The 13,894-nt window shown below is 41.9% G+C and overlaps 1 protein-coding gene across 1 annotated transcript in view; it reads right to left on the reverse strand.

Moving 5' to 3' along the window:
- Positions 1-13,894, reverse strand: part of top1b (DNA topoisomerase Ib) — a 41,211-nt gene that overhangs the window by 24,111 nt on the left and 3,206 nt on the right. The window contains exons 4-9 of the mRNA XM_083768307.1: positions 11,098-11,230; positions 10,907-10,962; positions 10,632-10,727; positions 6,334-6,418; positions 6,131-6,216; positions 841-956 (exon numbers count right to left, since the gene is read on the reverse strand). Coding sequence (XP_083624433.1) covers positions 841-956; positions 6,131-6,216; positions 6,334-6,418; positions 10,632-10,727; positions 10,907-10,962; positions 11,098-11,230 — 572 coding nt within the window. The remainder of the gene's footprint in view (positions 1-840; positions 957-6,130; positions 6,217-6,333; positions 6,419-10,631; positions 10,728-10,906; positions 10,963-11,097; positions 11,231-13,894) is intronic.

Consider the following 13,894-nt stretch of genomic DNA (forward strand, 5'->3'; position numbering starts at 1 on the left):
CTACCGGTGCAACCTGAAACAGCATTATCTCATGTACAACACCTCTTCGCACCGTAACCCATTAAGACATAAAAATGCATTAAATCACTGTAGTTCTCACACTCGTTTGTTAAAATATGAATTTGGCTGCGAACCCCCATTTGAAAATGTTTTGTGCCACGGAAAATTGGCCTAGCCTGGGTTCCAGCCTGATTGGCTGCGTTCCGTGAAGGGCTGGAGCTGGAGCTGCGTTCCGTGAAGGGCTGGAGCGGTGGCTTGCTCTTCACCGCAGCTCGTTACGTCATGTTGTAGTTCGGTGGTCACCTAACCACCGAAAATCCAGACTATGTATGAGCCTTCAGTCTGGAAAGGGTCCTATCTCCAAGGTAGGCGGGACATGTAAAAGGGTGAAATGGAACCGTGGCTTCTGATTGGTCTGTGGTGTGGCGGGTTGGGGGAAAAACAGCAGTTTAGTTTAACGTCGTATCAATGCGCACCGGGCAGCTACTGCTGTTGCCCTGCAACGTCCCCATATCATTCACTAAACTGACCCCGCACAGCCGTCAGTTTTTTTGTGCTACTGAATCTGACAGTGGACTACTTTTTACCGTAGGTTTAGTCTCGAACTGGCGCTATTATTTTCAACAGAGAGAAGCATGGATAGAGTGGCAATGGCTGACGTATCAACAACAACGTTGCTACGCAACGGGTGACGTTATGAAATGCGAGTGAGAAAACAAATCCACAGAACGCAGTGAATCAGGCCGGAACCCAGGCTTAAACATTCGGGTTAAAATAGCAGATCTACAGATTTTGTAGACACACACACACACACACACACACACGCACACACAGACTAACCATCGTAGGTAAATCTGACTTTGTTTGGTAGGGGCTCATAAGCAGGAGCGAACACAGGACCCATATGTTCAAGGAAACGCCACTTGGACCCATCTGTAGCTCGTTCTTCTTCCCACCTGTTCATACAAACAACACCAACGAAAGAGACAGAAATATCATTCAAATTCACCCTAATAGAATAGGTAATGGGCGCTTCAGACCAGTGGTTTCAAACGTTTTGTGGCACACAAAAGCACAGGTCAAGTCACCTTCCAAAGGTACACTTGGAGCCTAAAGCAGTGCTTCCCAAATTAGGGGTCCCAACATTATTGGAGGGGACTTTTAAGACCTTTTTCGTACCTCTAAATAACAATTTAATAAACTAATAAGTAATAACTAAGTCCATTGCTACATCAAAAGTAACTAACAAACTATGCTATCAAAAATGGTCAACATTGACCAAATTGTCAAATACTACCTAAGAAAGAGGCAAGAATGGTGAAAAGTTCTGCTTGTAGTTCGGCTATTTTCACAATATGTATCTGTGGAACCGAATCAAACTAAATGTAATGCCTCAAGTGCTTGTCACGGTGGTGAGGTTCCCAGGTCAAATGTGATTCTTTTGTGGGGTCATAGCCTGAAAAGTTTGGGAACCACCCTGGTATGGACGAAAGGACAACTGGTAGAAAAAGACTTGCACTGACTCCACCATCGTTAGTATCATATTCATAGCACAGAAGCAGCCCTGATACAAACATTACAGATAATATCTTGTGATCCAATGCTATAGTCTCTGACTATCCTATTTTAGAAATATATTTTGTTAGTCTCCGACTCTCTGTCGAAGGAGTTTTCCTTAAAGTTTTTGTGGAGTGCGAGTCTTTGTCTACCAGTTTTCCTGTATGTTTACGGACAAAGACAATCGTTTTCCCTGGTCATATATTGTTTTTATTACCTACTCATCACTCTGAATTTATTTATATATTAATGCCAAATAAAACGTTTAACAACTACTTGTGGTTAATATTTTTTGTGCGTATATAATTAGCCTCTGTAATGCACAAAGTAGTTACAAAGGGATTGTGACATTAAAAAAAAGGTTTTGGAATTGTTCTTATTATTTTTAGGTTTTCTAATCTCAATTGCACCAAAAACTTTTAACATTCAGTAGATTTTCTGTGATCTGGGGTTTTCTGGCTCAAACAGGTGCTCTGATTTGCCGGCAGTAAGTGACATCACTTACTGCAAATCCCATATATGTCAATGGGATTTGCCAGCAGATGTCACTGTTTCACTGTGTTGCCTGTTTTCATTGTAGCTCAAAAGTAGCTCCAAACCCCAAAGAAAACTTCAGACCACAGAAAATCCACTGAATGTTCAAAGTTCAGGTTTTTTGGGTGTAATTGAGGTCATAAAACCTAAAATAAAAAATAAAAATAAATGAAAATGAATGTCATAAAACCTTTAACATTAAATAACATAACAGGCAGAATCGAAGCAGTAGAAGGTTATGGACCAGAGCTAAACATTGATTGATTGATTGATTGAAATGTGTATTAACAGTTTGTAGAATTACAGTACAATTTAAGCACAAACTCAATACAAAGACTGTTAACTGTGAGTGGACGACCCAATTAAGCATTACACTTGTTTACAACAGGGTCCACATTGTTCAATTCATCAAAAATAACATAACATAACATAACTTTTTGTAAAGTCGTATTTGGCGGTGGTAGAACACCGCAAGCAGGGCACGGCAAGCAGGGTCCTGCAGCATCCAGCTCCAACGGTCAAGCTCCTCGTCTGCTGACCCTCCAAAACAACCGACAGCACCGCGCTACCGCCGGCCGCACTGGTGGGCAGAGGCGGGGAGGAGAGCAGCCTGCTGCGACACAAGCCGCTAACGACAACACGTCGTGTCCACATCATATCACCGCCGCGTCTCCATAAATCCTCTGACAACAACAACTCTCCGATCATTTGTCAGAAACGTGAATTCACCCATTTAAGTTTACAAGCCTTGGTTTTAGTTCCCAGGTGACCAGCGTGATCCGGTACAGATCCCGCCCTTCTGCGTGTGCACGATAAAGCACCAAGCACGCACACACACATGAACGCACCGTTTCCGTGTCCGCTCTTTAGAACCAGACCGGATCAGCAACCTGCAGCGGCGATTTGATGCCAGACCCAGACAGATTGTAACAATGTATTATGATTCTCTCCCCCGGTCCAATTCACACACATATGATATCTTGATCTTCAGCCGCAGTAGCCTGACATTCATTCTGCATTTTCATTTCGTTTGAATCGTCCGGAGTCTCCGGACAGACATTATATTTGTAATGGTAGCGATACTAGCGAATAGCGATTCAGGGCTGGAGCCAGGCTACAGTAGCCTACAGCCGCAGCGGCTCAGCAGCACTGCAGATGAATTACGCACAGGCTGACTGTCCTCTGCTTGCCCGGTGTGGATTCTATTTCTCTCAATGTCTTTTTTGGAACGGATAAAGTCCGAGACTGTCTGCCGACTGCAGTTCGGATGCGAAATGCTTACTGTCTGTCACCCTCACCCATAGTAGATGGATATAATCCTGCTGCTGCTCACAGAAAGCCGATATCCGACCCCAACATGTGTTTACTTTTGACCCGGACCGGTCCGTCAAGAACATGGTCCTCCTCCTCGGCTCACCCACAGACAGTTCCTATAGGTTGCACTAGTATCTGTATCACACACTGTAATAGTCCTAGACTGTAATAATCTAGCTGCCCCTATCAGATTTGCTGTGCATGGTGCATGCTGTGCATTTACCAGAAACGTCATCAATCAATATATCTGTTTGTCTCACACAGGTGCATTCAAGTTGCAGTAGGCTGAGAGGTTAAGCTGGAACATTTTCATTCTCAGGTTAATAGCTGCTCCACTAATTACAGAGCAAATAACCTATATCTTTTTTTATATTTCAATGTCTTCACTCTTCAAGTATAGTTCCTGTTTCCTGGAAAACAGCGCATGTCTTTCCTTAATTTGTACAAAAGTGGAGATACTATAGGAGTATCAATTGGTAAATAGTCAACTTAAAGCAATTCTTTCAAATATCTCCATATCAAATCAAAAAACATCAATCCGGAGCAAATCATATCTCTGCCACTATCTTAGTCGTAAATGATATCCGCCCAAATCATATCTCTGACTGTCCCTATACCTTCTTACAGGAGCCCTTGTACAAGGTTTCTTCGACTATGCATGCACCTCTTGGTGCCACAGCACCTCAAAGGCCCTTAAAGCAAGGCTCCAGACTTCCCAAAACAAACTGGTCAGGCTCCCTGAACCCACCTCGCCCCTGCCCATTTTGACAGGTTGGAATGGCTTAGGGTTGACGACAGAGTACAGCATCTTGCAATGGGTCTGGTCCACAAGATTCGATACACCACCAAGATACCCATGGCATGTACCTGTCTAAATACTTCCACAACGTCAACGAAGTCCACACCCAGAACACCAGAGGGAGTTCAACAAACCATGTGCAATCCAGATTCAGCACAAACAAGGGACTAAATTAATTTCACTCATATATGCCACCAAAATGTGGAACGCCCTACCAACAGCCATTAAGACATGTGACGTCTTAAAACTCCTTTAAGACTCCTTCAAAACTGCTCTCAAAGGGCACCTACAGATGGATGCTATTCGAAACTGGCCCTACACCCCTTTTCACCTTTCATGATGATTTCCTGATTTTTGTTATATAGACGTGTATATTTGCACGTCTCTAAATGTTCTGATGAATTTAAAATGGTGGACCCTCTTGTAAACAAGTGTAATTAATGCTGTCGTCAACAGTTAACAGTTTCGTATTGAGTTGTGCTTGAAATATACCTATTCTGCATACTGTTAATAAATACTTCAATCACTCAATCAATATATCCATCCATGACAACAGAAAACACTGTGCAGCCCTATTGTATGTGGGAAATTGGCTTCCTGTGTATAGAAATAAAACCAGTTTTCCTACGATTAGTAGGACGAAGATCGTTGAAGCAGTTTTGTTTTCGATTACACTGATGTAATACATTACATTGTAATGTATAGACGTGCTGCGGCTTCAACTTTAGAAAAACCCTAGATTCAGTCACTCTACTGCAGGGGTACTCAACTGGCGGACCGCGGTCCGCGACCGGACCGCGGACCACCTCTTTGTGGACCACCCAAAAAAAAAAAAACAGTGACATCTGCTGACAAATCTCATTGACATATAAGGGATTTACAGGCTGTGACATCACAAACAGCAGAAAACCCCAGACCACAGAGAATCTACTGAATGTTAAAAGTTCAGGTTCTTTTGGGTGCAATTGAGCTAAGAAAACCTAACCTAACCTTTGTCACAATCCCTTTAACTGGTTCTGAAAGTCCCACATGTACATTGTAAGCTCATAAGACAGTCTTATACATTAGTTTGAGCTTTTTTGAGTATTGATAATCTTAACTTGCCTGTTTTATTGTGTACGGTATTCATTAATGTTTACTTGCTTATTTATTTGGACAATCAACATTGCTGAAAATGACCTAAGTGATTTTCAAGTTTATATTTAACCCATTCTGACCGGGCACCCATTTTGGTGTTAGCATCATGTTATGCTTTAGCTATTTAAAAATAGCAGATCTACAAGCTCATATCGCGCCACCGAGTGGCACGATACGAGCTTGTAGGTCTGCTATTTTTGAAAAATCGAAGAGCGACTGACATTTTTTATAATCTGATCTCAGGTCAGAATGGGTTAACTGAATACAGTATATTGTTGCAATAACTGCAGTAGTAGTAGTAAGCCTTGCCGAGCCTGTTGCCTACAACAGCAGGAGCCCCTCCTAGTTCTGTAGCCTGAGACAGCTTGACAAGTCCAAGTGCACCCCCTGGACACGACACTAGGATGCTGCAGGGATCAACTCTTAATGCTGAGTGCCAAGCAGGGAGGCATCGGGCACCATTTTTTATAGTCTTTGGTATGATGACCCAGCTGGGGAATCGTACCCCGGCCTCCCAATGTCCGGGACGAACACTCTAACCCCAATGCCACTGAGCTGATTAAGCATTAATTAATTAATGTGGCAATAACTGTGCTTATCACAAAATCCCAAAGAAAACCTGGACTTGTTTCACAGCAACCACTGCTCCAGACAAACTGTGCATCTATGAAGCCCCTGACGGAAGAGAGGAACGTGTGTGTGTGTGTGTGTGTGTGTGTGTGTGTGTGACTGTGTGTGTGTGTGTGTGTGTGTGTGTGTGTGTGTGTGTGTGTGTCCCATCTATCTCACCATTTCCACTTCTCCTCCTCTTCCTTTTTTGACTTCTTTCCATCAGCTCCCCTTTTGTCTTTTATTTTCTTTTTAGGCTTTATGTCCTAGGAAGGAAGGAAGAAAGAAAGAACAGAAAGTGTGAGAAGACAAACAATACAGATTGCATCTCAGTGATTATGTGGATGTTTGCATCCAAGTAATTTATACAAAAGATGATGAACCTCATCGTCGTCGTCGTACTCCTGTTTCCGCTTCTTAGACTTTTTGTCATTCTCTGTCTTGACTTTTTTGGGCTTGTATTCAAACCTGTAAACAAATAGAGTAAGAGCATACGTTGGAAGATTATATCAAATGTCTAAACCTGTAAAAAAGAATACAGTAAGGGAAGGAGTATATTGTCTCTGTCGGGTGTACTTTAGATACTTTTGTGTGACGCTGTAGTATGATCAAGTAGGGCGTTAATTTACGAAAACCCGCAAGAGTTAAAATATGGAGATAACGGTAAGTGATTTCTGCCTCACAGCAATGATATCAAAGGTCAGATGTAGCAAACAGGTTAGGATCTAAGTTCATTTCCACGTCATCCATCCGTCTGAAAAATACTAATTTTATGTCAGGATGATAAGGCTTGTGAAGAGAGGATCCAATGTTCATTTCAGTGATATGAGGCTCATATACATACATATTTGGTAGCAGACCCCCATTTGAAAATGTAAATGTAAAATCTTTGAAAATGGACGATCTTCACGTTCTCAATGTGATATTGAGCAATGCATTGTGAGCATGTAGATCAAATAGCCAAAGTATAAAATATGGTTGAACTGATTTTTGTGATCAGTACTTTATTTTGATTTTTTACAAACACATAAAACATAAGACCTACAATACAAACACAAGCAACAACAGCAGAGTACGTATTCATGGATAGACAATTAAGATAGATAAGATAAACAAATAAAAATTAAAATAAAGGAGAAAAAAAAAAGGAAAAATCAAATTAAAATGTGAAAATAGTTTACATTATTTACACGACCAAACGCAGCATCATCAACCGTATCATAATGTGTAGTAATACAATAAACAATCAAGAGGGCATTGCCTGACCATGGATCACACCAAGGGACCTGCAACATGACTGAGGAACACGTCCCACTTCAGATCATATTTATCCAACTGATTATTCATCTTAAAGGATAACCTCTCCAAAGCAGCCACAGTACCGAGCTGAGTGAACCATACATGTGCTGGAGGTAAAACCTCAGACTTCCATTCCTTAACAATGATCTTCCTGCCCACCATTAATGCTGTTTGAATCCAGTCAGCTAGAGGTGCAGGGAGGTGTTTTAGTGGCGATGGATCACCCAGAATAAAGAGAGCCGGTGTATAAGGAATATCCTGGTTTGTGATTTGCATTATATTCTCATGAATAGCACACCATAGCGTCTGTACCCTAGGGCACTCCCATAATACATGAATAAGTGTACCGAGGTCCTCATCACACCTCCAGCAAACCGGACTATCTCTGAGTTTAGCCTTGAACAATCTTCTCGGAGTCCAGTAGACTCTATTCATTATTTTAAATTGAACTAATCTGGTTCTAAGTTCACGGGACATCTTCTTTGAGTTCCGTAGAATCATCTTCCATTCACCGTCAGTAAAGGATTGATTTAAATCGACCTCCCAAACACTCTTTACGCTTGAGGGCTGACCTTGGTGTGCTATCATAATTGAATAGTATGTTGACGCCTCATGCCCAGTTCCAAATATTGCTAACACTGTTTTCAAAAGGTCAAACTCTGTCTGCATATTGGGGTGAGCTCTTACATTTGTCAATAGTAAATGCCGAATTTGAAGATATTTCCAGAAGTGATTACGTGGAAGACCATATTGATCAGCAAGTTCTGTGAAACTTTTAAATGTATCTCCCTCATACAAATCTTTCAGAGCCAAAATACCTCTTTCTACCCATAGATTCCAAATGAATGGTCTTCTATCAATAAGGAGTTTGGGATTCAGCCAAATACTGGAAGATGGGTTAAGGTATAAGTTAAATTTGAAAAAAAGCGACATTCTCTTCCACACCCAACGTAAGTGGAGAAAAATGGGATGGTCACTAACAACCTCAGGTAGTTGAGCAGTGGTAAAATATACCAAAGGTAGGCTATCAGAGAAGTGGTTCTCTATCTGAGACCACGGTGGGGCTCGTTCAGGAGGGAGATACCAGTGAGCTAGATGTCTCAGGCTGAAAGCATAATGGTAGAGCAGAATATTTGGGATTCCCAGACCTCCCTGGTCCACCGGCCACTGCAGCTTCTTCAATCCAAGCCTAGGGCGTTTGTTATTCCATAAAAATTGATTACATAATTTATCAAATAGTTTGAAGTATTTCAGCGGGATATTAATTGGAAGGGCTTGTAAGAGATAATTAAATTTAGGAACAACATTCATCTTAAGGATATTAGCTTTTCCCCACAAAGATATATAAAGAGGGTTCCATCTCTCTATATCATTTTTAAACTTATCCAAAAGAGGAACCATATTCACATCAATGATGTCTTTAATAAGGGAGGGAAATATTATGCCCAAATAAGTAATACCCTTTGTAGGCCATTTAAATTTGTCACCTTGAAATAACGTTTTAGGGCAATAGGATGTCAGAGGTAGGGCTTCAGACTTCCCCCAATTCACCTTATATCCGGAAAGTTTGGAAAACGACTCTATGATGTCAAAAAGAACAGGTAAGGATCTCTGAGGCTGTGAAACGAAGACCAGGATATCATCAGCATACAGCATGAGTTTGTGGGCTGACCCACCTATTTGTATCCCTGGAAAACCTGGAGCATTACGAACAGCGGCTGCGAGCGGCTCGAGCGCCAGTGCAAAGAGCAAAGGGGAAAGTGGATCTCCTTGGGCCGTGCCTCTAGATAAGTCAAAGCTTGGGGAGATAATACCATTTGTAAGAACAGATGCCTTGGGGCTAGCATAAAGCAGCTGAATCAATTTAATGAAAGATTCACTAAAACCAAATTGTTCAAGAGCAAGGAATAGGTAACGCCACTCTACCCTATCAAATGCCTTTTCCGCGTCAAGGGAAATGGCCGCCGTAGGGCTGTCCTCCTTTTGAGAGACCCACATAATATTGAGAAGGCGTCTGATATTATCAGAAGAGTTCCTTGAGCGAATATGGTTGAACTGATTTTGATGTTATAATATGGAATCACATTTTGGCTCATGGGGACCACATGGAACCCCGTCAAGGACCCCTGGGGGTCCCTGGACACAACTTTGAGAACCACATTTGAGAGCCACAGTGGAACCACGTGACATACGGATACAGAAAATGAATCCAAGTTGTGGTGTCTCGGTTTCATCTAAAGTCTCTGATTATATCTTTCAAGACACTCACACCCTAATAATGACAGCACTGCGTGCAATGTAATTACAATCCAGAGCCATTAAACGGCGGGGCAGCCTGTGATTACCAGTTGTACATCATCATCCCTGCCGCCTTCAGCTCTCTCTCTCTCTCTCTCTCTCTGTCACACACATTCATTGTCTACCTCTCTCTCCATCTGATTGTGCTGTCATTCAAATGTCTCTGTAACACGCAAAGCCCTGTTTCAATTTATGCTTGAACCACTAGTCAATCAAAGGGTGTGATTTGAAATGTGTCGGTTATAGCAAGTCGATTAGCAAGTCCTTCACGAAGAGAAAGTGAGCAATACTCAGCTGAAAGGATAATATTGTTGCTGTCGGGCAGAAACCTCTCATTATCTCTCTATATTTGTTTGTGTTGTTAAGTAAATTAACAACACATGCTGTCATACTACAGCATCACACAAAAGTATCAAACATAGCAGATCTGTCGAAGGCCCTACATCGTCCTGGTGGGAGCTCTTCACTGGGACGTGAGTCAGTAAGATACGACAGCAGTGACACAAATATGTGTGTGTGGGGAGGAATCAATTGGAAAAAGGGGTCAAATTCTCTAAATTAAAATTAATAGATTGAGAGATTGATTGATCCACACACATTGCATTACATTTTAATTCCGTGATGTCCAATTCAAATCAGCCAAAACATCAAGCATGCTAGTACATGTATTGTAGACATGATAGCTATGATTTGAAGGTGGTGCTATATTGGACTACCGGTATATATTAGTTTTGGGGCATACAATAGAAAACATCAGCAGCACTATATAATCTGAAGTCAAATGGGCTAAGACTGACTGAGTCTGAGTACGTTGAATGTGCGCGCGCACCGAGACTCAACCAATTTGAAAGATATTCTGGAATTGAGGTACTTGGACTGCTGTCTGTCAGAGCGCACAAGATATATGACTCTGACTGGCCTAGTAGTTCGGAAGATTAGCAGCAGACAGACATTAAAACATGAATCTCCTGGTAGAGATGAATACAAATGAGACAACCAATGTTAAACGTTGCTACGACGGCGATACAGGTGGAACCATTGGAAAGACAATAGGCTACTTGGAATCATCAGGAATGATACATACTCTTCATCGTCATATTCTCTCTTGGAGGGTTTGTGGTGTTTGGGAGAAGGGTAAAAGCCGTTGTCTTCGTCAGGTTCACTCTTAACAGCAGGAGGACTTGAAAAGAAGCAGAGAACTTCATGTTAGTAGTACAGCACTGTGATGATAATAACAATAAATTACTTAATTTTTGCCAGAGTTTCTTATTTGTGTAATATCTGACATGTAAGTACGTTGGACTAACGTCAGACTTTTAAATTCAGTCATATTTACTATAGTTTATAGTCACGCTTTACTTTGCATATCCATTTTCCTTCTCTTTTTTGGGCTTGTCGACATGGGACGATTTGATCTGTAAAAAATAAGAAGGTATGATGCTTCAGCTAGGTTGCTTAAGCTGTCTGAAGTTTTGTCACCATAAGTCACAAGATTCCATTCAATCCAAATTTGAGCAGCTATTTAAAGTGAAGGCAGATGGTCAACCAACCTTGTCCTCTTTCCTCCTCTCCTTGTCTTCTCTGGGTTTGTCCCTGTGTTTATCGGAGCTGCTGTCACCGCTGTGTTTCACTTTCTCTCGCTCCTTGTCCTTGTGTTTCTTCTCAGAGTGCTCCCTATGTTGACTGAAACACAGAGGTCAGGGGTGAAAGGTCAAAGGCCAGACGGAGGCCAGACTCACAGACACAAAGGCTTTTGTTCAAGATTGCAGGCAAGTCTGATTTGTTTCTCAAAGACAATCTTTAGGACTGAGCGAGCGTCCACACGGGTTATTTGAAAGGGATCAAATCGGATTTGTTTCAGACATCAGACGTTACCAAAAATAGTAGATCTACCGGCTCACGACATGTCACACCACGAAGTGTTGTGAGCTTGTAGATCTGCTATTTTCAGCGGGCGAGTATAAAGCAGGCGAGTGTCCAGACTGAGACATCTTTACAAATATAGAAGTAAATTGAGAAATACAAAAAAACTAAAACACAGATCAGATTTGAATCACATTTCAAACCACCTATAGGAACACGGTTCAAATCTGATTTTCAAAAATGTGTTCAGACTCAGTAGACCATTGAATGGACTATAAAGAAATCACACCTGTGTGAACTGAGTGGTGCAACCCCCCACACACCCCACCTCTCTCTCTCATTAGCAGGCAACAGTGCAGCTCTATCCCTCTCTCTGTTTCTGGCAAACATCGCCCCCTACTGGTGCTAAATAGTCATACTGGTGCTCATTAACCAACACATAGACACATACATAGGTGAACACGGACATTGCTGTTCCTTGGAGTGGTTGCACCACTCAAAAACTTTCCCACATGATTTAGGCTGATTATGTTTCTTAAGACATTGTCTTAAGTAACAAATCTCCAACTACAGAAACAACCTCTCCTGAATAAAGCCTGACAGTTACAAACAATTGCATTGTCATAATATTAACAGTAATAAATATACACTAATACCGGTATAATATGCTGTGTATACTTTGCCAGGTGTGAAACAAACAATGAGTTCCATCAAACAACTAATGATATTTATACAAGAGCTTTGAAATGTGATTGACCATCTGATTGTCTGTGATGACAGTTTTGCTTTTGTGTCAAGCAAATAATAGGATTTTAAACAATACCACAATAATAATAAACTTAAATAAAGATCTTGTGCGATTTATTCTGTTTGCTGCTCGGTTCTCTTAGACAAAATACGGTATAATAAGGAGGTCATATTTAACCCATTCTGACCTGAGATCAGATTCATACAAGGTTTCCACTGGACACCTCGCCGGGTGTCTGATTGACCCATTCTGACCTGAGATCAGATTCTAAAAAATGTCAGTCGTTCTTCGATTTTTCAAAAATAGCAGACCTACAAGCTCGTAGCGCGCCACTCGGTGGCGCGCTATGAGCTTGTAGATCTGCTATTTTTCAATAGCTAAAGCATAACATGATGCCGACACCAAAATGGGTGCCCGGTCAGAATGGGTTAAATACTGACCAATAGAATATTAGACTATATCGCCCCGAAGGAGGAATTCCTTTACACAGCACTGTAGATATCAGTGAGCAACAAACAATAAAAAAAAAGAACACAACAGTAATAACAATAAAGGTTGAAGTGGTGCAGAGATAATGAGCGTCATAATACTGCATTCAATTGGACCAAACCTGATAAAAACAGCACTAATGACACTGTGGAGGATTGTTAGCCTCACGGCAGTGAAGTTTAACAACAAGCCATAAATAAATAAGATACTTCAAAGTGCTGATCATTAATGTCAGTTCAGACAGAGATGAACAGTGATTGATTTGAGTCATTTATTTCTGTCCCTCAGGTGGGCTGTATGTAGTTACAGAAATATGGTGTTTGATCTACACTCATACATAGAATGTTTGGTTGCAGTAGGAAAAAAAAGGAAAGGTCCAAGTAGAGACCCCTGGGGACCCCGGTCAACAAAGCATATAGGCCGTTTAAGCTGTCAACTACGTGATTGCCCCTGTCGTGGAATTCTGGATCAATCAGTAACTGGCAATGGGAGTCAAGATGATGCTTTAATGTACATGATATCATGGGGAGAAGTACGCTAGACACAGATCTGTGGCAAGTTGGTTCTGCTGACGAGCACAGGGCCCATGCAGACCATATAGTTATACTAGCTGATACACAAGGACAAGCTGAACCACAACACACAGGCTGTAACAAAAACAATAGCTATCAGGCCCCTACAGGCTACCAAATATGACATATCATAATGTATTATAAAAGTACTATACAGTGAGTAGGTGATGGTCAAATATAACGGTTAGATGTAACTTAGTCTTAGTCACCCCTGACCAATCAAAAAATGTATCCCACGATTTTGTAACCCATTTTCCACCCCTGTGTCAATCATCGAATGTGATCCTGGGCTCTACACACCCTCCGCCAACCTAGTCCCCATATATGGGGGACAAGGGGAGAGCAACGGACTTGAACTCATGCTTCCTTCATGCCTGAGTGTCCAAGTGTCTCCTTTACACCTGACAGGGGGGAGTTTCCCTGGTTGGACGCAGCGCGTGGAAGGAACACGTAATTCCAACCAGTTCCTTTCCCCTCCATCAGGCGCCCCGGCTGGCCAGGGGGAGGCAGTTTAGTGACCAGGATTACTGCATGTTTTTGTGAGGGTACCTACCCTATAGGGGACACGGGGAGAACATGCAAACTCCACACAGAGAGGCCCTTTCGCCAACCCCGCCTCGGGTATATGGGCACAAATGGCGTTGATGTTGGCGGGTTCAGAGCAGGGGGGCAGTC

This window comes from Protomyctophum parallelum, assembly GCF_964188405.1.
Source record: "Protomyctophum parallelum genome assembly, chromosome: 7".
Lineage (NCBI taxonomy): Eukaryota > Metazoa > Chordata > Actinopteri > Myctophiformes > Myctophidae > Protomyctophum > Protomyctophum parallelum.